The following is a 25,518-nucleotide window of genomic DNA, read 5'->3' on the forward strand; positions in this document are numbered from 1 at the left end:
CGGGGCAACCGCAGCGCCCCCACCTGTCTCCTCTCTCGCTCTTTCTCTCTTCCGCATGCCTAATATGCTTTTCTTGCAGTTGCGTGGCATGTTGTCACCTCTGTGTCAGGAATCTTGTAGCTTGGTTGTAGGAGTTTTTTTCCCAAAGTATTTAAGAGTTATTTAACTCTTGTGGTCTATAATACACTACTGCTAGCTTATCTTTCCTGGCGCAGACAAGAGGGCAGAGAGGTGCAGATCTGGGACAGGAAGCTCTTCTCCTGGCTCCTGGCTGGTCTTGCACCACCTCACCTGGCACTTGTCCTTTTCTTTCTTCTCTGCACAGATATTGTGGGCACTCTCAGGCCTGATGAGAAGGCCATAATGACCTACGTTTCCTGCTTCTACCACGCTTTCTCTGGTGCTCAGAAGGTGAGCTTCTGCTGGGTGTCTAACCTGTTCTCATCTGGTTTCTTTTCTTAACTACTATTTCTTCTTAACTAATTCTTTGAAGACAGGGATGGGGAAGCTTCAGCTCTTCAGGTGTGGCAAAATTACAATTCCCATCATGCCTTGAAAGCCTTTGAATTGTAGTTTTGTAACAGCTGGAGGGTCAAAGGTTCCCCACCCTGCTTAAAGGTGTTATCCCAAGATCCAAAGTTATCCCCTATCCACAGGTCACTGCTCGGCAATGTTTGGAAGCCCTATAGAGAATGGAGTGCTGGCTGCGCTTGTGTGCTGCTGCTTCAGTCATTAGGGGGACAACTGTCCTTCATTCTCGAGATCAGTGAAAATCTAGGCAGTCAGGTCCTCCGTTTAAATTGGTTCAATCATGGGATAACTCCTAAAATACAAACTTACCTGCTAATGTCTCTCTTAAGTATGTTGTTCTCTCCTGATAGATCAATAATTGTTAATTTTAAGGAGAAGTCCGGGGAAAATATTTATTAAAATATTGTATTGCTCCCCAAAAGTTATACAAATTACCAATATACACTTATTACAGGAAATACACATAAAGTGCTTTTTTTCTCTGCACTTACTATGGCATCAAGGCTTTACTTCCTGGATAACATGGTGATGTCGCTTCCTGGATAACATGGTGATGTCACGACCCGACTCCTAGAGCTGTGGGGGCTGTGGCTGCTAGAGAGGATGATGGCAGGGGGATGCTCAGTGTCCCTCCAGTGCCCTGTGTCCCTCAGTGTCCCCCTGCCATCATCGGGTCGTGACATCACTATTTTATCCAGGAAGTGACATCACCATGTTATCCAGGAAGTGAAGCCTTGATGCAGTAGTAAGTGCAGGGAAAAAAAGCATTTTATAGGCATTTCCCATAATAAGTGTATATTAGTGGTTTGTATAACTTTTTGGGGGCAATACAATACTTTAATAAAAAAATTCACCGGACTTGTCCTTTTTAAGAAGTTCCTAGTCCATTTGTTACTTTGAAAATGCAACCACCCTATTTCCCACCCCTGTTCCCTACAGTAGACGTTTTAACCCTTGAAGCAGATCTGTTTTAGTGGTTGCGTATTATACATGCATCTCATTTTTCTGCAGTCATTGCAGCAACTAACACGTATGTTTACATATAAGCCAAGCTGTAGAGAATGTTTTCTGTGTGAATTTTATCACACATCTTTGGCAATAGCATGAGTATACAGCACTTAGAGGACAAGTGTAAGTGGTCACTTGCTTTTATTGTATGTAAGGATTAGGCTTCAAGTGACATACACAGTTGTAATTAAATCAGTGTATGATCGAGCCATTATTCCTGAGTCCAGGCCTTTCTCCTATCATGGTTATTATCCGCTGACTTGTAGTTAGATGTGTCTTGTAATATTGGGGTCAGGTCCACACTTCTGTGTTAAATCATAACATTTACCAGCAGTTTATTCGCTGTATTTCTGGATGGCTGTCGCACCTTTCTGAACGATGTCTCCTCCTTTAGGCCGAAACAGCAGCCAACAGAATCTGCAAAGTCTTGGCCGTGAATCAAGAGAATGAGCATCTGATGGAAGATTACGAGAGACTGGCCAGCGATGTGAGTCCTCCTTGTCTCCTAGTTTCTGTATTTGCTCTCTTTGCCCCCGCTGTCATTAGTTAAACCGTACCGAGGTTTCAGCATGTGAAGCCTTTGCCTTTAGTCACTTCTTATATTTCACACTTTCATATTGTGAACTCTTTATAAGGGTTATCCAGCACTTCAAAAACATGGCCACTTCCGGGGACAACACGACTCTTGTCTCCAGTTTAGGTGTGGTTTGCAGTTTAGCTCCATTCACTTCAATGGAATTGAGTTGCAAAACCTACGCCCAAACTGGAGACGAGAGCAGTGTTGTCTCTGGAAAAAGTGGCCATGTTTTTGTAGCGCTGGATAATCTCCAATTGGGTTCTAGAACCAAAGCTAAACCTCAAACCAAGCCTTGAAGTACTTTAGATTGTATTCCATTTAGACAAGTTGTTATACTAACTTTTATTTATTAGTTTCCCTTCTTCGCAGTTTGCATTTAGTCTAAATTTATTGGTGATATATCCCTTGATTTAAATCCTTTCTCTTCTGATAGCTCTTGGAATGGATTCGCCGTACGATCCCATGGCTGGAAGATCGTCAGCCAGAGAAGACCATGCATGATATGCAGCAAAAACTTGAAGATTTCCGGGACTATCGGCGCGTGCACAAACCACCAAAGGTCCAGGAGAAGTGTCAGCTGGAGATCAACTTTAACACCTTACAGACCAAGCTTAGGCTCAGTAACAGGCCGGCCTTCATGCCTTCTGAAGGGAAGATGGTATCGGTAAGTGTCAGGATGATGGCTGGAAGTGTCATGGTATCCACCATAACCCATTAACTTTCTTCCTTGGTAAATTTGCAGTTGTGCAAATTATTGGGTTATTTAAGGTTGGTGGATGTTTTAGCTTGAGAAACGACTGATTTTGTTCCTAAGTGTATCGGGTTTATTAGACAGGAGTACAACTATTTTTTTCTCTACATTGTTCACCTTTTCCTCCCTCTAATTTCAGGACATTAACAATGGTTGGCAGCATTTGGAGCAGGCAGAAAAAGGCTATGAGGAATGGCTCTTAAATGAAATTCGTAGGTTAGAAAGGCTGGATCACTTAGCTGAGAAATTCCGCCAGAAAGCATCTATACATGAAGCCTGGACTGAAGGTGTGTATTGTGACTATACACCCAAGTGTTTATTGCTTAAAGGGGTTGGCCACTTTATAGGAAAATTGTTCAGTGTACAGCATTAGTAAGTGTACTCACATTACTTACTGACAGCAGCTTCCTGTGTACCTCATAGAGCTAATATCAGACTCTCCTCCTTCAGGCTTTACTACCCTGCTCTGTGGTGTTTTGGTCCATAAAATTGCTTACATGGAGAAGCATGTGACCAGGCCCCGCCCCCCAGTGTCCCCCACCGAGCCTGTATATGTCTATGGACAACAGTGGATAGGGCATGGTCACATGCTCCTCCATGTCAGCCATTTTATGGACAGAAACAAAACAGAGCAGGGCAGCCCAGCCTGGTGAAGGGGGGTCTGATTTTGGCTCTGAGGTACACAGGGAGCTGCTGTCAGTATATACAGTGAGTACACTTACTAATACTTTGTACTGACCTATTTTACTATAAAGTGGCCAACCCCTTTAACGTTCCCCTGTGTAGAAAAAATAAGCGTTACGTTTTACTTTATCTTAATCCTCAATAGGTAAAGAGGCCATGCTGAAGCAAAAGGACTACGAGACTGCCACACTTGCAGAAATCAAGGCTCTTCTTCGAAAGCACGAGGCCTTTGAGAGTGACCTGGCAGCCCACCAGGACCGAGTGGAGCAGATTGCAGCCATCGCGCAGGAGCTGAAGTGAGTTCATATGCGGGACCTGCATTAACCACAATTTATTACCCATGAGTGAATCTGTTGAGAACCATCAAGTTCTGAATTGTCCAATTCAGATTTTCAGTTGAGTCCCTGCTGCCATACTTACTAAGGCTGGGTTCACACTACATTTTTGCAATCCATTTTTTGCTGATGAAAAACGTATTAAAAAAACGTTTTGCATTGTGTGCATCTGTTCTGATTCGTTTTTCCATTGACTTACATTATAAAAAAAGGATCAAAACGGATCCTTTTTTTTTTTTTTTTTTTTCTTCTTTTTTCTTTTTTTTTTAACCTACACAAAAACGTAGTCTAACTAAGTTTTTGGTCCATTAAAAAAACTGATTAGTTTTGATCCCAGCCTAAACAGCAACTCATACACTGTGTGCCATGCTGCTTGGTTCACTTTCATGTGTCTGTCCACTCAGGTCAGCTGCAGGGCTGTACCTAGTTTCCATAGTGCCATGCAAACATACTTAAAGAATCAGGGACTCCTGTTAAAGAAATGCATCACTACTTGCTGTTATTGGTCAAAAGGAGGTAAGCAGCAATACAGTGCATCACTACTTACATTCCTTATGCTCACCTACCCGGGCACTCAGCGCAGGTTTGCTCATCTCTGCTTGCAAAGGCTTATCCAGAAGGCCAAAATTATGAGAGAATGCAAAGCTTTACCAACTACTGTACTAGTTGTACCATTCACTGTAACTTTGCAGCCTATGTATATATGACATGTAGGCTGTAATACATAATTCCTTACAGCTTTTGCATTGTACCATTAGTTCTATTAGTGCCTCCTGGTTAAGTAATGCCACAAGGATGATATACATCGGGGTGGCAAACTCAGGCCCCCCAGCTGTTGCAAAACTACAATTCCCATCATGCCTGGACAGCCAAAGCTAAAGCTTTGGCTGTCCAGGCATGATGGGAATTGTAGTTTTGCAACAGCTGGAGGGCCTGAGTTTGACATCCCTGATATACATAATGCTGTTTTTGTTTTTTTCTTTGAAATATATTCTCTTGGTGGGTGGGCAGAATTGATATTACTGAGCACAGGGCTTCTAGTCTGATACATGCAATGATGTAAGTCAGAGTTTATTCAAGGATTCTGTGCGTTACAAATTTCCCCTCTCAGGTGTTAAACATTTTGAGACCTGTCCATATTGCTTTGGCTTTGTAGTTGGATGCCACGTTGGTTTGCTATGCTCCTTGACATAGGTGTGTGCCTAAAAGCACAGTGTGTTCATTGTTTCCATTCCTTGCACACCGTTATTATAAGACATTCCAAGGCCGGAGTTTCACAACTTTCCACGTCTCCGAGCTTGCCATAGCTGCAGTGAATAGATCCTTTTATTTCTGAGACACGTGGAGAGCAGAGAGGGGGTGTGCGTGTGGGCATATGTGTATCTACCCCAGAATATCAATCCTCTGCTCTCGGGCCTGTTGTTTCCTATTGTGATTCCTAATCATCTTTGTCTCTTGTAGTGAACTCGATTATTACGACTCTCCCAGTGTAAACGCTCGTTGCCAAAAGATCTGTGACCAGTGGGATGTGTTGGGTGCTCTGACACACAGCAGACGGGAAGCCTTAGAGGTGAGGACACTGTGATTACTTGTTGGAGTTACTCTCCCCATGCTTGCTTGCTTGTTTGTTTTTTTTTAAAATTTTTACTTTTTTGCCTCTAGCAAACAGAGAAGCATTTGGAAGCCATAGACCAGTTGTATCTGGAATATGCAAAGAGAGCGGCACCATTCAACAACTGGATGGAGGGAGCGATGGAGGATCTGCAAGACATGTTTATTGTGCACACCATTGAAGAGATTGAGGTAAGGGTTCTACTAAATCTCTTATTTGTGCAGATCCTGGCGTCTTCATGCAGAGAAATGAAAAAAATTATGCCGTCCTGTTTTGCTTTAGGGTCTTATTGCAGCTCATGAGCAGTTTAAATCTACGCTGCCAGATGCTGACCGTGAGAGAGAAGCCATTCTTGACATCCAAAGCCAAGCTCAGAAGATTGCCGATATTAACCACATTAAGTTGGCATCTGGAAACCCCTACACCTCAGTCACTCCACAGACCATCAATTCTAAGTGGGAGAAGGTAAGTGTCTGGGATGTGGGTGGGTGGGGGGGGGGTGTTCAATATTCTTCATTTAGCCAGAACGCTGTCTGACATTACACCTGTTGCTTCTTTGTACCAGGTTCAGCAGTTGGTTCCTAAGAGAGACAATGCCCTGAAAGGTGAACAAGACAAGCAGCAGTCCAACGAGCGCCTACGTCTGCAGTTTGCTAACCAAGCGAATGTGGTGGGACCTTGGCTTCAAGCAAAGATGGAGGTATATAATGTTTGTTTTGGCTGCTCTCGTAGAATTTTTATAACTAGTCACAGCTTACTACGCTTTTTGCCTGTGCTGTCCAGATCTGGTGGTGTCAGCAGACAAGGATTAGTGCAGAAGTGCCATCTAGTGTACGAAAGTGGTACTGCATGTTATAATGCTGTTAATTTAAACCAAATCAGAAGGGCAGACTAGATGGACCAAGTGGTGGTTTTCTGCCTAAAATCTTATAGGTTTCTATGCATCTAAACCCTTAGTGACCAGATACTCTTTATTGATTTGGAGCACATCATGATTGGCAGTCCTAGCTTTATTTGTTTCTATGAAAATGAATGCCCATAGTTTGGTTGGTGTGACAGTGTAATTTCCATTATAATGGAAGCTGTTATGGTGGTGTAAACAGAGCCCAAGTGCAGCATCTCTACCTTGCCATTGGCACTCATCAAATTACGTGATCGCTTGGTCCAGGGAAGTGATGACGTTGATTTTTTTAAATTTTTTTTTTTTATATTTTTTTTACTCCCTAGTGCCCATATTCTCACTGACTTATCTGCAGTACTTCTGCAAATCTGCTTGCCTGCTGACCATAGGATGTTTAGTATATATTATATTTTATATTTTAACACCAAGTGCCTATGTCATGTTGTTCCCTTAGGAGATTGGAAGAATCGCTATTGAAATGCATGGCACACTAGAGGATCAGATGAGTCACCTGAAGCAGTATGAACAGAGTGTCATAAACTACAAGCCAAACATAGACAAGCTGGAGCAGCAGCATCAGCTCATCCAGGAAGCCCTGATCTTCGATAACAAACACACCAACTACACCATGGAGGTAAAACCCCACGCCATGTAACAGCTCTCGTGTACGTAGCTTCCTGGGCTGTCTGTAATCTGTCACACTATTCATTGCAGCATATTCGTGTGGGCTGGGAACACCTGCTCACCACTATCGCAAGGACCATAAATGAGGTGGAGAACCAGATCTTAACACGTGATGCCAAGGGAATCAGTCAGGAGCAAATGCATGAGTTCAGAGCATCGTTCAATCACTTTGACAAGGTAAGGCCTATAATGTTTGTTTTTATACATCAAAGGGCAAGTTGGTGTACCCAGTCCATAAGTTAGGTAAATATATGTAGCCATTTCATGACCCTTTTTGTCTCCCTCCCCATACATCTCTCACTAATGCATTTCGTAACGTAATGTTTTGTTTCTCTCCCATTGTCCACGTTTCCACCCATCGCCTTCCACTCCATTTCATCGCCTCTGTCTCCTGCCCACCGCTTGCTCTTTGGGCCTTCATGTCCTCCCCCCACCATATTCTACTTGTGACAGGATCATACGGGTGCCCTGGGACCTGAAGAATTCAAAGCTTGTCTCATCAGTCTGGGCTATGATGTGGAAAATGATAGACAGGTACCAAATTTATCCTGCTAAGCCAAACTAACTCTGCCGCTTTCTCTTCTCTCTTTGTTTTTATGGCCTCTTTCCTTCATCTGTCCTCTTACATCCTCTCTCCTCGGTTTCTTCTCCTCTTTCCTCTCTCCTCTGCTGGATCTGTCCCTTTCTTTTTCTCTGTCCTATGTTTGTGTTTTATTACTGTTTCTTGGAAAAGAAGAGAATTTCTGCTCTGGATGCCGATGACTTTCGAGCTCTCCTTATATCTACGGGCTACAGCTTGGTATGCTTCTCACCTCTGTTTTTCATGTGATACCCACTGGTTTTTCCTTTTTGTGTTTTCATAGTGTCGTAGTTTAGAATTTTATTCTTTACTCTTCCCTTGTTTATTTTTTTTTCTTTATCGTATATCAGGGTGATGCCGAATTTAACCGTATCATGGCCAGTGTCGACCCCAACAATTCGGGCATGGTGACATTCCAAGCGTTTATTGACTTCATGTCTAAAGAGACCACTGACACCGACACAGCTGACCAAGTTATTGCATCCTTCAAGGTCCTTGCTGGAGATAAGGTAAGTGTCTGAGGTATCCAGTCAGTTGTTTTGCCTTCTATGGATTAGATTAATCAATCAATCTGTCAGACAAAAACTGTAGTGAATTGCCCATAGCAACCAATTGGAGCTCTGGTTGGTAGATCTAGGACTGGATGCATCTATTTATACCTTTAAATTACAGCTTTACAATATGCTCTTCTCTGTTGATTTTCCAGAATTTCATCACAGAGGCAGAGCTACGCCGAGAGCTTCCACCAGACCAAGCGGAGTATTGCATCTCTCGTATGGCTCCCTACCATGGTCCCGATGCAGTGCCTGGAGCACTGGATTACATGTCCTTTTCTACTGCATTGTACGGCGAGAGCGACCTGTGAGCTTGATAGGGATGAACTCAACACTGCCCTACCACCCTCCATCAGCTACTAATGTCTCAGCTGCGGAAGGGGAGAAGCGCCAGATGGTCAGGGGGAGATGGGTTCACTAGCATCCCCCTGTCATAGGGGGAGAGGGAGGGGATCACATTAGCTTTCATTCCCTTTGCAAGGAGGGAGGAGAAGGCAGGGCAGAAGCTGCAGGACCACTCCTCCCCCCTTTGCAAAGCTATCTATGCAATGGCTAAGGGGCAGGGGTGCTTCCACACACAGCTGGCAAGTAGACTGCGCTTCTGGGTAACTTTTTTCATACTTCGCACCTTGTACAGTACTATCACAAACCCCTCTCTCTCCCTTCCTTGGGTTATTTATTCCTGGTCCTACAAATCTCTACAAGAGGCATGCGGTCAGTGCCTACGCAGCACAGTACTAAAGTCTTTTTCTTCCCTTGTTTATCAGTTTCATAATGCAATGACCTCACGGTGAGGTCTGAGCATAGAGGGCTCCGCACTGCAGGCAGGGGAGAGATCCATGATATGGGAGGGGTGCTTAACGTCCCCAGCTGTTTTACCATGTAATATTTTAAGAGGGACACACCAGTCTATAGGCTGAACCAGAGGCAGCTGGTATGAAATTCTCTGATCCATTACAAAACCAGGCCAGATAGCAAAATAATCACATGATTCCACGTAGCACTCACTTCATTCCCGATGCTTTCTGCCTCACGGACAAAAACACAGAAACCCAATCATTCCATATCACGATTTGCATGACCTTTTGGTGACGGTCACCCATACCTGGGATGCACCCCCCTTTTTGTATTCTGTATATTCTCATCAGATCATGAAAGCGCTCTATTCCTAGTCCTTAATACTTTCTAAGCCCTATAATGGTTTTTATTTTTTTTTCTCCCTAAGGACCAAAAACAAATTATAATAAAATAAAACTTTAAGAGGGTTACTATTTACTTAATTTAGGGGGATTTATGATATAAATATATATTCACCTAGCAAAACCTATATTTGCAGTTTTTGTTTTCTTGTCTTCTAAATAATGAAAGAAAAGGTTGCTGATTGTTTATCACGAGGTCTGTAACATTCCTTATCTCATCTTTTTATACCAGCGGCCCACCAGGAGCAATGTCAGGGGGCGGCATCTCTTTCTATCATTCCTGCACCTCCTACAACTCCGTACAGAACAATAAAAGTAATATTTTTAAGATAAATCTGCTCACTTTGTGTATTTTTATTTAATAAGTTAAATTGATAGAACGTCAGAACCTCTGTGTCTGCTGGTAAGTGAATCTTAATGGGTAGGTGCTTAAACCTGGATCCAGAACACTATTCTTCCATCATTTACCAATAATCCAGGATTAGAAAAAACACTGCCCCTGTCCTCAGGTTGTGTGTGTGTGATATTACAATTTGGCTCCATTAACTGCAGTGGACCTGAGCTGTAAAACCTACACACAGACTGAGGACAAGAGTGGTGCTGTTTCCTTAACAACCCCTTTAACACAGAAAAAAAACTGCTCTAAAAGTTTTGTCTACTACATGTATTACTACTTTGCAGTCTGGTGTCCACTGCCTGTCAAGGGAAATCTTTATCTAGTAACAGCTAGATCAGGACAAATGATGGGGGTTGGGTGGGTTACTATGTGTACTGTGCAAAGAAAGAGCTTTGACTGTATACCTGCAAGTTAAGCTCATCTCCCTGCTGAAGATGATCCACACTGTTCCTTAAAGGGGTTATCCAGTTCTACAAAAACATGGCCACTTTCTTTCAGAGACAGCACGGCTCTTGTCTTCAGTTCAGGTGTGGTTTGCAGTTAAGCTCTATTCACTTCAATGGAACTGAGCAGCAAAACCCCACCCAAGCTGGAGACAAGAGTGAGGCTGTCTCTAGAAGAAAGTGGCCATGTTTTTGTAGCGCTGTATAACCGCTGTAGGGGAGTTGCTCAGGTATAGCTAGGTAGCAATAGCAGACAGAGGAAAACAGGCAATTCACAGTTCAAATCTTAGTGTTTATTCACACTACAAAAACAAATGGAACAAAAATCCAGCATTACCTTCATGCTGTCATCACACATAAGTGCAGTTCCAGCTTGGCCTTTAAAGCAGTAACAGAAGTTCTAAGTGTTGGTTCAGACCTTACAGCAGCAGCTACCTTGTACACAGTCCATGTGTCTGAACACAGTCCAACCAGTCCTCCTAGACAGACCGCATAGGTGTACTCCAGACTTGAGCACACATCACCTCTCTCTGCCCTCACTCCCAGCTCAGCTTTGTATGTTGGGAAATGCCTAAAAACCTGGAATGGCTTAATAACTCCAGTCCAGTCCTTGAACCTAGCTCTCTGCATTACTCAGAGCAAGACAAGCTGAGAGGAAAATACCTCCCATCCAGCAACAACCCCCTGACTGTGTCACATACCCTTGAGGGGGTGAACACTTGCCAAACAATGCACTCTGGACAAGGCATCTGCATTCCCTTGTAGTCAGCCTGCTCTGTGTTCTACTGTGAACTTGAAGTTCTGTAGTGACAAGAACCATCTGGTGACCCGAGCGTTCCTCTCCTTCGCCTGGCTCATCCACTTGAGAGGTGAATGGTCAGTCACCAGACGAAAATTCCTCCCCAACAGGTAATAATGGAGAGACTCCAGTGCCCACTTGATGGCTAGGCATTCCCTCTCCACTATACTGTACCTGGTTTCGGCTGGGGTAAGCTTGTGACTCAGGAATCCAACGGGATGTTCTTCCCCGTTAACCTCCTGAGACAGTACAGCCCCGAGGCCCACTTCAGAGGCATCGGTCTGTACTACAAACTCCCCTTTGAAGTCAGGTGTCACCAGGACTAGTGACCCACACAAAGCAGACTTCAAAGCTGAAAAAGCCTTTTCCGCTTGGTCATTCCAGCGTACCATCACTGACTTATGTCCCTTCAAGAGCCCTGTCAATGGAGCTGCCAAAGTAGCGAAATGGGGAATAAACCTCATATAATATCCCACCAAACCCAGGAACGATTTTACTTGCCGGATAGTGACAGGCCTTGTCCAACCCTGTATCGCCTCTACCTTATTCATCTGGGGTTTGATGACTCCGCGCCCTAAGTATCGGGCCTCCTCTAACCCTATGGCACATTTCTTTGGGTTAGCAGTTAGTCCCGCCCTACGGAGTGAGTCTAGTACGGCCTGTACCTTCGCTAGATGACTCTCCCAGTCAGTACTGAAAATGACAATATCGTCAAGGTACGCCGAGGCATACTGTCGATGTGGACGAAGAACAATATCCATTAAACGCTGGAATTTTGCCAGCAGCACTATGAAAACCAAAAGGTAATACCTTATACTGATATAGCCCCTCGGGTGTGACAAAGGCCGTTTTCTCCTTGGCAGCCTCCGTCAAGGGCACTTGCCAGTACCCTTTCGTGAGGTCCAAGGTGGAAAAGTACCTGGCCTGTCCTAAACGCTCAATTAACTCATCCACCCGGGTATAGGATAGGCGTCAAATTTAGAGACCTCGTTTACCTTACGAAAATCATTGCAAAGTTCCATCCGGTTTGGGTATTAATACTATCGGGCTTGCCCACTCACTCTTAGATTCTTCAATCACGTCCAGCTGCAGCATCAACTGTACCTCTGCGATGGCTTGGCGCCGAGGCTCAGGTACCCGGTACGGCTTTAGCCGGATTTTCACCCCAGGCTCGGTGACAATGTCATGTTGGATTACGGAGGTACGCCAAGGGAGGTCCGAGAACACGTCCGTGTTCCGACTAATGAACTCCTTGGCTTCCTGAGTCTGTTTCGGTGAAAGGCTGTCAGCAACACGTACTCTGGCAGCTGCTTCCCCTGAAACCGTCGGAGGAGCTAGCTTCCCTTATCCTAAACATACCGCCTGTGGGCAGCCAACACAAGTCTCTCTATCCTTCCATGGCTTCAGTAAATTGACATGGTAGATCTGCTGCGGTTTCCGCCGACCAGGCTGATGTACCTTGTAATTTACGTTGCTTACTTTCTCCAGAATTTCGTAGGGGCCCTGCCACCTCGCACGGAACTTGCTGTCTACGGTCGGTACGAGAACCAAAACCCGATCTCCTGGGTTAAAGTTCCGGACCTGAGCTGCTCTATTGTAGACCTGACTCTGGGCTTGCTGAGCTGCCTCCATATGTTCCCTGACGAGGGGCATCACTGTCTCCATCCGTTCCTGCATTTTAGTAACATACTCAATGACACTCGTGTGGAGTAGGCTGTTGCTCCCACGCCTCTTTGGCCATGTCGAGCAAGCCTCGGGGGTGTCTGCCATAAAGAAGTTCGAAGGGCGAGAACCCAGTAGAGGCCTGGGGCACTTCTCGCACTGCGAACATTAAATAGGGCAGAAGCAGGTCCCAGTCCCTCCCATCCTTAGACACTGCTCTTTTCAGCATATTTTTCAAAGTTTGATTAAACCTCTCCACAAGACCATCCGTTTGGGGGTGGTAAACAGACGTCCTTAACTGTTTAATGCCAAGCAACTTGCAGACTTCCTTCATGACCTTAGACATGAAGGGAGTCCCCTGGTCTGTCAGTATCTCTCTAGGTAACCCTACCCTTGAAAACATCTCCATTAATTCCTTAGCTATGAGTTTGGCAGAGGTATGGCGCAGCGGCACCGCCTCCGGGTACCGGGTTGCATAGTCAATAACTACTAAGATGTGTTGGTGACCCCTAGCAGACTTTGGAACTGGACCAACGAGGTCCATGGCAATCCTCTCGAATGGTACCTCTATAATCGGGAGGGGTACTAGAGGACTGCGGAAGTGCTGCTGGGGGCTAGTTATCTGACAGGTCGGACAAGACTTACAAAATTCCTCCACCTCTTTGATACCCCAGGCCAATAAAACCTCTGCAGTATACGGTCCTGGGTTTTCTGTGCCCCAAGGTGTCCACCTAACACATGTTGGTGAGCAAGATTTAGTACCAGGTGACGATATGCCTGGGGCACTAATAATTGTTCAACATTCTCCCCACGTAGTTGAGTGACACGATATAACATATTGTGGTGAACCACAAAACGAGGAAATATAGCCTCAGCTCCTGGTTGTTGTGGTTCACCATCGACCATTAAGACACTCCCCCGTGCTCGGGACAGAGTCGGGTCCCGGAGTTGCGCTGTGCCAAAATTGTCACCAGAGATGTCCAGATCTGACAATTCGGGGCCCGGTGGCAAGTTCTCTACATCCCCAACCATTACATTCACTGGAATTGTCTCCATCTCATCCACCGAAGTGGCGGTCACCCCTACGTCTGGCCTTTCTATCTCGGTGGCCCATGGTTCTGGCTTAACATCTGGATTAGGACCCTCAGCTACTGCTCTGCCTGACTCTTGGGGACAGACATTCAAAAATGATGGCCACAATGCAGAGAATAAGGGAAAGTCTCTTCCTATTATCAGGTCATATGGCAGATTCGACGCTACTGCCACCTCATGGACTTTCTCCCCTGCAGGAGTTTTTATTACCACCTGGGCAGTAGGATAGTCTTTCAAGTCTCCATGAATACACAACACTCCAACTTTGCGCTTAGTGAACTGAGATGGAAGCGCCAGGGTATCCCGTACTAGGGTCACCAGGCTCCCCGAGTCCAGTAGAGCATTGACCCTGCACCTATCGATAGACACTGGGCACATGGGAGTTGCCCTATCCTCGTCCGGGAGGTTAGCGGTACAAACACTAACAGCAGGTCGGGCATAGAAGGATGTCCGGCGAGTATAGACACAGTCCATAGGCTCAGAGGTTAAGGGGCACCTTGCCGCAACATGTCCCGGACCATTACAGCGCCAACAGCGGATAATGGGGACCTCGTAACCTTGGGGAACGTTGCTTTGGTGGGGAGCTACTCCCAGCAGGAGGTTGAAGCTTTTTCTCAGCCACTGCAAGTGGGGGTACGGGACGGGGTGGCCTCCGGCCAGGGGTACAGTCTCGCACCAAGTCTTGGGTTGCTACATAACGTTCCACCAGATCAACCAACTGGTCTAAATTGCCTGGGTCACCTTGGCCTACCCAGCGCTGGGTAGTGACCGGCAGACTGCGCACAAATCGGTCCACCACCACCCTCTCCACTATTTGGGCTGGAGTTAAAGTCTCGGGCTGGAGCCATTTCTTTACCAGATGCAGCAGGTCATATGCTTGCGACCTTGCAGCTCTGGATTCCACAAACCCCCACTGATATACACGTTGGGCCCGCACATATATATTGACCCCCAAGCGTGCCAGGATCTCACCTTTCAGCTTTTGGTAGTCCTGGGCGTCCTCCCGAGTGAGGTCAAAGTATGCCTTTAGTGCATCTCCTGTGAGAAATGGGGCAACCACTTCAGCCCACTGGTCAGGCTGGAGACCCTCTCGCTCAGCCGTTCTCTCGAACACTCCCAGGAAGGCCTCCACATCATCCTCTGCCGTTACCTTTCTCAGCGCCGTCCGGACTCTCTCTCTGGCGGCAGGCTGTAGCTGGGAAACCACTGGCGGAGACTCACGAATGGCCACCATTTGTTGTAACAGCAATTTGTTAGTCTCTTGCTGCTGGGCGTTAGTCTCTTGCTGCTGGGCATTAGTCTCTTGCTGCTGGGTATTAGCCCGCACAGCTGTTTAATCAACTCCTCCATCTTGTCTGGAGATGCCGGCTGAAGCTTTGCAGGCTTAATCCAGGACATGCAATGGTGCCAGGAAAAAAATATGAAAAAAAAACCTCTGTTTTTTCTCCTGCCTCACTACGTTTGCCCGCTCCAAGCCACCATATGTAGGGGAGTTGCTCAGGTATAGCTAGGTAGCGGTCGCAGACAGAGGAAAACAGGCAATTCACAGTTCAAATCTTAGTGTTTATTCACACTACAAAAACAAATGGAACAAAAATCCAGCATTACCTTCATGCTGCCATCACAAATAAGTGCAGTTCCAGCTTGGCCTTTAAAGCAGTAACAGAAGTTCTAAGTGTTGGTTCAGACCTTACAGCAGCAGCTGCCTTGTACACAGTCCTTGTGTCTGAACACAGTCCAACCAGTCCTCCTAGACAGACCGCATAGGTGTACTCCAGACTTGAGCACACATCACCTCTCTCTGCCCTCACTCCCAGCTCAGCTTTGTATGTTGGGAAATGCCTAAAAACCTGGAATGGCTTAATAACTTCAGTCCAGTCCTTGAACCTAGCTCTCTGCATTACTCAGAGCAAGACAAGCTGAGAGGAAAATACCTCCCATCCAGCAACAAACCCCTGACTGTGTCACACCGCTTTAAAGATAAATTAAGTCTTCCATCTCATCTCTCACCGACTGTAAATCTCAGGGCAGTTGTCAATCGTGTAAATATTGGAGATAAGCGTACCTTGAACTATCCTTAGATCTGTTGAAGTAAGGGGAAGTCTGCAGACCCTAGTTGATAAAATAGTCTTGATTTACTTGTCGAATTCCCTTCTTTCCAAGTGTCCATAGGCAGCACAAAACAATTGGGTTATCATGATTCCTACTACTAGGCAGAAGAAACAATTAATCAACATAATTAACACTAATAAGATGGCTCTATATAGACCCCCCTGACACAATAACCAGACATGTCAGTTCTGCAGAAATTTTTTTTTTTGTGGGATGGATGTTGTGCTGCCTACGAACTCATGGAAAGAAGAGATTTTGGTGAGTAAATCTAGACTTTCCATATCGTCCAACGGCAGCACAAAACAATTGGGATACAAAAGCAATGAACAAAAGTAGGATGGGCGTTATAATTTAGCAGCTGTTTCAAGCACTCGTTTGCCCAGGGATGCCTCTTTATTGATAACGTTGAGCTTGTAATGCTTGATGAATGTGTTTGGCGTGGCCCATGATTCTGCTCTGCATATTTCATCCAGTTATACTTGTGCCAACTCTGCCCATAAAGAGGCTGTAGATCTTGTGGAATGAGCTCTTATTATGGTTGGAAGTTGAACATCTTACAGAGAATAGCAGGAACAGATAGTGTGCTTAATCTGTCTTTCAAGCGAAGCCTTTGAGGCAGCCTTGCCTTTTATTTGGGCCTTGAAATTGTATGAATAAAGAGTCTGATCTCCTGAAATGTTGTGTGTGCTCCAGATACATGAGAACCGCTCTTTTCTTATCAAGACAATGCAACTTCTCCTCTTCCTTATTCTAATAGATATGTAGGATATTATTCTGAGAAGGTATTTTAGGAAGAAAACCTTGGGCCATAGGAAGGAGAAGATAAATCTGACTGTATCTTAGATAAGGCGCTTGTACACTATGGAATCCGTGTGGATAATCTCCTGCAGATTCCATACACGTTCTTGCTTGAACATCTGGCCGTCCCACAGGCTTCATTCTAGGCTCAGGCGAATTCCGCCGTCTGTCCAAAGAATTGACATGTCAATTCTTTGGTCTGATGTCTGAATCCACCCGACAATAGAATGGAGCCTACGGGACCGACAGAACTTCGAGCAGGGGAACGAGCAACGGAATCCGCGGCAAGTTAACTGCAGGATTTTCATAGTGTGCAAGGGCGCATAAGGTGGTTTACAGTACAGAGCTTGAAGTTTTCCGACACGTTTAGCTGTGGAGATTGGCACTGAAAGAAGGGTTTCCCAGGATAAATGTTTAAAGGGGTTATCCAGTGCTTCAAAAACATGGCCACTTTCTTCCAGACACAGCACCACTCTTGTCTCCACATTGGGCGGGGTTTTGCTGCTCAGTTCTATTGAAGCGAATGGAGCTTAATTGCAAACCACACCTGAACTGGAGACAAGAGTCGTGCTGTCTCTGAAAGAAAGTGGCCATGTTTTTGTAGCACTGGAGAACCCCTTTAATAGAAATACCTGCTATTGGCTGAAAAGGACTAGAAGCCAACGAGTCCAGTACTAATGACAAGTCCCATGAAGCTATCCAATGTTTGATTATAGGCCAAAAGTTCTTTACTGCTTTGAAGGACGTTTTTTCTAACCAGTCTCTCCATCAAGCGTTTCTTTGAACTATGAGAAAATGACAGAAAAATGAATTTTAAGAGTATTTTATTTTAGATTTTTTTGAAATCCTGAAACCAAGCCCTTCTTGGAGTATAAGTATTACTGTAGCCTGATCTTTGAGAACCTTCCTCAGCACCCTGGAGACAAGGGGAAGAGGGGCAAAGACAAATCGGTTCTTCCAGCTGATAGGCCATCCAGATGATTTGGAGCATCTTGTCTGTTCAGAGAACAGAATAGCGGAAGTTTCTTGTTGGTTTTGATGCCATCACGTCGGTCTCCGGCAACCTGAATTTCTTGACAACCCAACGTAAGGATTACGGGTGCAGACTCCACTCTGCTGGGTCCACTTGATGATGACTTAGCCAGTCTGCTGTCCTCAGAGAGGTGATGGTCTGTCCAGGTCATGAGGGCTTGACACTCTATCAAGAGGGGGGATCTGGTTCCCCCCTGCTTGTTGATATAATAGACTGCTGCAAATTTGTCCAGACCAGTACCATCCAATTGACTGAGTGCAAGAAACTGAGGAGAGCTCTGTGGGTTGCGCTCTGCTCCCTCAGGTTTGACAAACACAAGACTGCTCTATAGACCTCTCCCATATGTGCTCCCCAACCCTGCTGCGGGGCATCCGTGGTAAGGACTACTTGGGGAGCACTGGAAAGACTTTTCCTGTTAGACACTTTGTCTGCTCACAAACCACCTTGTGAAGTCTTGCCTGGTTACTCTGGAGTGACATGGGAGAATCAAGTGAAGCTTACCGTCTGTTCCACTGAGAGAGCAGGTCTCTCTGGAGGCTCCTGATGTGCACTGTGGACCTACTGCGTCCAGAGATGAGGTCATCAATCCCAGCACTCGCATAGCCTTCCTGATTGACAACTGGCCAGAAGACCGGCGACTCTTGACTCCCTGGAACAGCTTGTCTTCCCTCCTCTGCTCAATCCAGACGAAAGCCAAGAAATCTGTAAATTTTTGATGGGAAGGCTGAAGATGAGATTTATAATAAATTCTTGATTCTGGAGTACAGAGATGGTCAACTCGACATGCTGGTGACGACTGTGTCATCTAAATATTGGACTATAAAGACCCCTTGAAGTCTCAGATGAGCTGCCAATACTACCACAACTTTGTTGAAAACTGGTGGGGCAGAGGAGATTTCGAAGGGAAGGCAGGTGAATTGAAGGTGCCGAATTGTTTTCTCTTTCCAGATGGCTAGTCTAAGGGCCCTATTCCATGGGCCGATCAACGATTTAAACGAGCGCCAATCTGCTCGATCGGCGCTCGATTACTGGGACTATTCCACGGCCGGATGATCGTTTAGTGAGGGCTGCAGGGACATTGTTACCGATGTCCTTGCAGCATACATTACCTAGTAGGGCTTCTCCTCCGCTCCATCTTCCTCCCCGGGTCCCGCGGCACAGCATTAACTCAGGAGCAGCCTGACTGAGCTGTCAGACCGCTCAGCCAATCACTAGCCGCGGCGGTCCCGGCCAGTGATTGAGCTGTCAGACCGCTCAGCCAGTCAGGCCGCACCGAAGCTGATGCTGTGCCGCGGGACCCGGGGAGGAAGACTGAGCGGAGGAGAAGCACTGCTAGGTAATGTATACTGCTTCTCAAATCGACGGTTGCCCACCGCGCACCACTATTCCACGAAGCGATGCGCGGTGGGTGACCGATCATTTTAGGTTTGGCCTAAATAAACGATCAGCCGATGACCTGATATGGGTCGTTCTCTTGAAGGAATGCCGTTACAGACCTGATGACATTTTAAAATGTTTGAGTACAATGAATTTGTTTAGAAACATGAGGTCAATTATACTCGCCAATAGGCTGATGCGCGGCCTACTCAGCCAGGACAGCGAGGACAGCATGACTTCCAGATGCAGAGGTGCCGCTCCCAGAGTGGGTACCGTTTGGTGGGGGGGGGGGGGGTGAGACACAAGTCAACTTTACACCAGTTTGATAAATTCCCCCCATAGTACATATACTATTTGTATACTGTACATGATGGATATGTACATAACCACCCACACTGTACAGTATATACACATAGATACACGCTCTACATACAAATACTCCATATAGTGTATATCAAAAACCTGCAACAATGAGCGATGTCCTCGGAGCGGATCCTCTGAGTTCATAGTGGGGAGAGCTCTCTTGTGCCCTCATTATAATCCGCCACTGATCACAAGGAGTGGGGTGATATGGCGTCTGCTCTCTGTACATCAGAAATCCAGACAAAAATGAAGAAACACCTCAAGATATATTCTTTAAAGCGTCGCTGTCGTTATAACTTTTAAAACCAAAATCAGCAGTAGATGTGATATAAAACAAGTTTGCAATTTACATTCTTTAAATTTTTTTTTTTTAGCTATCATTGAAAGCACAGAAAAAGAATATAAATGGAATCTTGCTTTATATCACATTTACTGTTGATTTAGATGTTGGAAGTAATAACGACAGGGAAACTTTAAATTAAGCTTTTTGTTAAAGGAAAAAAAAAGCAATAAGAGTCCATTTACACAGAAAAATTATCTGACATTACCTGCCAAAGATTTGAAGCCAAAGCCAGGAATGGATTTGAAAAGAGGAGAAATCTCAGGCTTTCCTTTATGACCTGATCCCTGTTTATAGTCTGTTCCTGGTTTTGGCTTCAAATCTTTGGCAGATAATCTTTCTGTGTAAATGGATCCTAGGGCTGCATTTACACGGAACGATTATCGTTTGAATTTTCGCAATAACGATCGCATTTGAGCGATAATCGTTCCATGTAAACACAGCAAACGATCAAGCGATAAGCGAAAAATCGTTTATTTTGATCTTTCAACATGTTCTCAAATCGTCGTTCATCGTTCGCTAAAAATTCGCAGATCGTTTCGTGTAAACAGTCTTTCAAAGATTCACATATGTAAAAGATGGGCTTAAGCGATCTTAAAAACGATCGCATTAACGATCTTTCTTACGAATTTTCTTACGATTTTTCTAACGATTTATTCGTCTAAACGCTGATCGTTATAAAAACCAAATCGTTGCTTCAAAATCGTTAAACTATCGATTGGGCGAATTATCGCTCTGTGTAAACCCAGCATAAGTGACTTCTATAATGAAAAATTACTGGCCCATTAATCAATCAAATAAAATCAATTGAGTGACTCTCAGGTCAGTACTGGTGGTGGTGACCACAGAACATCCGTCCACCCGTCCACCTTTATCCTGATCTGATCATGGTGTATTTGAATTAAGATTTTGTGTTGTCTCTTTTCTATTCTGGTACTGAAAGATGCTTATGTGAGCCTATTGGTCAAAGTCTCAGTTGATGCCTACAGGCCTCTTACACTAGAAGTTCTTAAATACGTAAATACAGAATGAAGCTGGTAATTGTTAGCTTCATCCATGTAAAATAGGAAATATCCAGGAGGTGGCGGCAGAACAGCTGAATACCTACATGGAGACTTCCAGTCTGGGCACCTATTGTGAGTGTTATTAGGGTTATTCTCATACCTGACTGTAGAAAGGTTTACATAAAGCAGCAATGGGGAACCTTCAGCCCTCCAGCTGTTGCAAAATTACAATTCCCATCATGCCCGGACAGCTAAAGCTTTGGCTGTCCAGACGTGATGGGAATTGTAGTTTTGCAACAGCTGGAGAGTCGAACGTTCCCCATCCCTGATATACAGATCGACATGAAGGTACCATGACTTTGTGTGTGTACATTCCTAGATTCTCTTAAGTCTCCACAACGTCTCTATCTGCAGCTTGAGGCTATGATCACACACACTGTTTCCGTCAGTACTTTTATCAGGCTTTTTTCAACCAAAATCAGGAGTGGAGCTCACCGGGCAAAATTATAATGGAAAGATTCGCAGTTTCTGTGTTTTCAACCCACTACTGGTTTTGTTTGAAAAAAAAAAAAAAAAAAAAAACACTGACCAAAAGACTGACAGAAATACTGTGTGTGAACATAACTGTGGAGAGAACGTTATGTGCAGCTGTGGATTACCGCATTGGGAGGTATCCTGGGGCCCTGAGCAGTGGCGTAACCACCAGGATCACAGCGGTCGCCGCTGCGACTCGGCCCGCCACAAGGGGGGGCCCGCTGCCATGATTTGCAAAAAAAAATAAAAAATATCCTGTGTGTATGAGAACCAGGCTAGTGCTGCCATAGTCACAGTAGGGTGGGGGGTAAGCTTGGTGAACAGCCCAGGGCCTATGGTAAAGTTAATCTGCCACTGGTTATGTGTCAGTGTCATAGCATAAGTAACCTGCAGCACATATCCTGGATAATATCAGGATACCAGGCACATGATGAAATGAGATTGAGTTGAGTTCCGGAATCCTTTCTAATGTATCTAATGAACAAGGATGCACATAAGGGCCTACTGGAGGATCATCCCCCGAGTGATGTGCAGCTGCAGTGAGATGGGATGAAACCGGTTTGTACGGTTGTGGGCGGCCACCTGAACCACCCAATTTAGTGCCTATGTCTTGTTATTACTTATGGAGATTTGTAGAATTGCTAAATGAAATGCACATCAGATGAGTCACCAGAAGCAGTATGAACAGAGCGTCATAAACTACAAGCCAAACATAGACAAGCTGGAGCAGCAGCATCAGCTCATCCAGGAAGCCCTGATCTTCGATAACAAGCACACCAACTACACCATGGAGGTAAAACCCCACGCCATGTAACAGCTCTCGTGTACGTAGCTTCCTGGGCTGTCTGTAATCTGTTACGTTATTCATTGCAGCTTAATCGTGCAGAGTGGGAACTTCTGCTCACCACTATCGCAAGGACCATAATTGAGGTGGAGAACCAGATATTAACACATAATTTCAAGGGAATCAGCAAGGAGAAAATGCATGAGTTCAGAGCATCATTCAATCACTTTGACAAGGTAAGGCCTAAAAATTTTGTTCTAGAAATCCATGGGCAAGTTCGAGTACCCAGTTTTTTTTAGTTAGGTAGCCATTTCATGACCTTTTTGTCTCCCTCCCCATGTGGTATTCGATCGGTGATGTGCTACGGTGTTACTGGTGACACCACTTCTGTGATGGTCGGCTGTGCACTACTCGGTCAGTGATGATAATGTCATGACGCCATTGCTAGTCCAGCACACAGGTGTGATGTTGGTACCTGATTTAGTGCGGCCGGTCTGTGGTATTCCCCAAATGGTTAGTAACCTGCCGGGTTGTGATGGGTCCCTTGGGCTCTTGTCACAGTAGTCCTGAGTGGCAATTGACCCACCTGGACTATTGGTACCACCACCCACAGAAAAGGGAAAAATAACCCAAGGTGTACAGCTAGTGTGTATAGGTCCTGGTGCGGAGGAAAGGATGACTGAGTCCCAGTGATATAAAAATATAAAAGCTTTTCTGTGCAGTCTCTTGGTAGTACAATACACTTTTGCAGAAATACATAAATCCATGGACTTTAGTGCTTAAACTCGTTTGTGCTGAGGAGATGCTTGAAGAAGTAGAGTAGAGGTAGTTGTAGCGGAGCTTGAAGAGTTAAAAGTAAAGTAGAGTAGTGTAGTGTAGAGGAGAAGAGTTTGTCAAGGGAGTCCCAACCCAATGTAGTACTGTGCTCTGCCGGAACTCTAGAGAATACTTTAGAGTGAGAAGTTTACTTGTACCTGTGTATAGACTTAGGTCTGACCACCTTGTGCCCTACAGTGACTCGTCCTCCTAGGGTGATACAAGCCCCAGTTGTGGTTATCTGGGTGAAGCTAAGCTTCAGGGGGTGTTCCAGTTACCTGAACTGATAGGATACGTAGACCTTCTTGGTAGCTTTGTCCTATCCAGGATAGTTTCTCTTTTGTCTCAGGATACTGCCTTGCACTTTTTAGACTGGTTCACGGCATAGCACTGCATAGTAGATATAGTATGAATACTAAAAGAACTGGTTGTCTCTAGCTGCATCTGTATACATTTGTCTCAAACTAGACCAGACTAAACTCAACTAACTTGTCCCGGACATGTTACTGGCAGAGCACATGGTACACATAAAACAGTAATCTATTAACCTCCTTAGCTGTGCAATACATAGGAACACACATATAAATACTGACATCTAGTGGTGAAACCTTAGAGCGCACTTCATCACCAACTGTTGTAAGAAGCTTTTTTGAGAGGTGCAAAGGAGAGACACAAAATGCCAGTGGTGGGACACCACACCCATACATCTCTAATATATGCATTTTGTAACTTAATGTTTTGTTTCTCTCCCACTGTCCACGATTTCCACCCATTGGCTTTCACTCAATTTCATTGCCGCGGTCTCCTACCCACCGCTTGCTCTTCGGGCCTTCATGTCCCTCCACGCCATATTCTACTCATGACAGGATCATACGGGTGCCCTGGGACCTGAAGAATTCAAAGCTTCTCTCATCAGTCTGGGCTATGATGTGGAAAATGACAAACAGGTACCAAGCTAATTCTCTACCGCTTTCTCTCTTCTCCCTCTCTTTGTTTTTATGGCCTCTTTCCTTCATCTGTCCTCTCACATCCTCGGTTTCTTTTTCTCTGTCCTATGTTTGTGTTTTATAACTGTTTTTTGGAAAAGAAGAGAATTTCTGCTCTGGATGCCGATGACTTTCGAGCTCTCCTTATATCTATGGGATACAGCTTGGTATGCTTCTCACCTCTGTTTTTCAAGTGATATCCAAAGTTTTTACTTGTGATTACTTAGTATCATAGTTTAGAACTTTATTCCTTTCACTTCCCTGATTGCTTTTTTCCTTTTATCAAATGTCAGGGTAATGCAAAATTTAACCGTATCATGGCCAGTGTTGACCCCAAAAATTCGGGCATGGTGACATTCCAAGCATTTGTTAACTTCATGTCTAAAGAGACCACGTCTAAAGAGACAGCTGACAAAGTTATTGCATCCTTTAAGGCCGTTGCTGGAGATAAGGTAAGTGTCTGACATATCCAGTCAGTTGTGTTGCCTCCTTCTATGCATCAGATCAATCGATCAATCTGTAAAAACTGGAGTGAATTGCCCATAGCAACCAATTGGAGCTCATTGAGATAGGTGGTTTTTATGGGCAAATTCAGTTTTTGTCTCTGGTTGGTAGATTTGGGTCTGGATGCATCTATTTATGTTTTTGAGGAGACTTTGCACTTACTATATATGCTCTTCATTGATTTTTCAGAAATTCATCACAGCGGCAGAGCTACGCCAAGAGCTTCCACCAGAACACGCAGAGTTTTGCATCTCTCATATGGCTCCCTACCATGGTCCCGATGCAGTGCCTGGAGCACTGGATTACACAACCTTTTCTACTGCATTGCACGGCAAGAGTGACCTGTGAGCTTGATGGGGATGAACTCAACACTGCCCTACCACCCTCCATCAGCTACTAATGTCTCAGCTGCGGAAGGGGAGAAGCGCCAGATGGTCAGGGGGAGATGGGTTCGCTATCATCCTCCTGTCAAGAGAGCGAAGTAATCACATTACACGTAGCACTCACTTCGTTCCTGTCTGTCTCACGGACAAAACACACAAAAAAACATTATTCCATATCACGATCTGCATGACCATTTGGTGACTGTCACCCATTCCTGGGATGCACCCTCTATTTTGTATTCTGTATATTCTCATAAGATCATGAAAGCGCTCTATTCCTAGTCCTTCCTACAACACCGTACAGAACAATAAATGTAATATTTTAACATAAGTCGTCTCACTTTGTGTAGTTTTTTTGATTCAATAGGTTAAATTCTTAGAACTTATAAACTCTGTCTGTTCGTAAGGGAACCGTTCGGGAGGTAGCCAAATCTGGACCCAAAAGCACTTTTCTTCCATCTGATTCCAAGCATATTTGTTCGTCTACCAATGACTTCTTAAAGGGTTTATCCAGGATTAGAAAAAGCACAGCTACTTACTTGAAAAACGGCACCACCCTATCCTCAGTTTGTGTCTTGCCCACTACATGTATTACTACTTTGCAATCTGGTAACCACTGCCTGTCAAGGGAAATCTGTAACTAGTAACAGCTAGATCAGAACAAATGACAGGGGG

The 25,518-nt window shown here is 44.9% G+C and overlaps 2 protein-coding genes across 3 annotated transcripts in view; both read left to right on the forward strand.

Moving 5' to 3' along the window:
- LOC138766256 (alpha-actinin-4) overlaps nt 1-9,750 on the forward strand; it is a 42,469-nt gene extending 32,719 nt beyond the window's left edge. Inside the window, exons 8-21 of one of the 2 annotated variants that reach the window (XM_069943706.1) lie at nt 326-411; nt 1,934-2,026; nt 2,550-2,780; nt 3,007-3,154; nt 3,697-3,847; nt 5,348-5,456; nt 5,549-5,689; nt 5,781-5,963; nt 6,064-6,198; nt 6,854-7,033; nt 7,114-7,260; nt 7,537-7,617; nt 8,014-8,172; nt 8,370-9,750. In XM_069943706.1, the coding sequence (XP_069799807.1) occupies nt 326-411; nt 1,934-2,026; nt 2,550-2,780; nt 3,007-3,154; nt 3,697-3,847; nt 5,348-5,456; nt 5,549-5,689; nt 5,781-5,963; nt 6,064-6,198; nt 6,854-7,033; nt 7,114-7,260; nt 7,537-7,617; nt 8,014-8,172; nt 8,370-8,528 (2,003 nt within the window). In that variant the 3' untranslated portion in view covers nt 8,529-9,750. The remainder of the gene's footprint in view (nt 1-325; nt 412-1,933; nt 2,027-2,549; nt 2,781-3,006; nt 3,155-3,696; nt 3,848-5,347; nt 5,457-5,548; nt 5,690-5,780; nt 5,964-6,063; nt 6,199-6,853; nt 7,034-7,113; nt 7,261-7,536; nt 7,618-8,013; nt 8,173-8,369) is intronic. The other variant, XM_069943705.1, reaches the window with a different exon arrangement.
- A 12,266-nt stretch (nt 9,751-22,016) lies between these two features.
- On the forward strand, nt 22,017-25,174 carry LOC138766257 (alpha-actinin-4-like). Its single transcript, XM_069943707.1, has 6 exons — nt 22,017-22,163; nt 22,244-22,390; nt 23,837-23,917; nt 24,058-24,123; nt 24,250-24,408; nt 24,650-25,174. The coding sequence occupies exons 1-6, from the start codon at nt 22,032-22,034 to the stop codon at nt 24,806-24,808; spliced, it is 744 nt and encodes a 247-aa protein (XP_069799808.1). The 5' UTR covers nt 22,017-22,031; the 3' UTR covers nt 24,809-25,174.
- The last annotated feature ends 344 nt before the right edge of the window (nt 25,175-25,518 follow it).

The sequence above is a fragment of the Dendropsophus ebraccatus genome, chromosome 10, assembly GCF_027789765.1.
Source record: "Dendropsophus ebraccatus isolate aDenEbr1 chromosome 10, aDenEbr1.pat, whole genome shotgun sequence".
In the NCBI taxonomy this organism is placed as follows: Eukaryota; Metazoa; Chordata; class Amphibia; order Anura; family Hylidae; genus Dendropsophus; species Dendropsophus ebraccatus.

Coding starts and splice junctions, on each gene's coding strand:
- LOC138766257 (XM_069943707.1), top strand. CDS start 22,032: ATGAGTCACCAGAAGCAGTATGAACAGAGCGTCATAAACTACAAGCCA. Junction 23,918..24,057: donor ATGTGGAAAATGACAAACAG/GTACCAAGCTAA, acceptor TTTTTGGAAAAG/AAGAGAATTTCTGCTCTGGA. Junction 24,409..24,649: donor AGGCCGTTGCTGGAGATAAG/GTAAGTGTCTGA, acceptor TTGATTTTTCAG/AAATTCATCACAGCGGCAGA.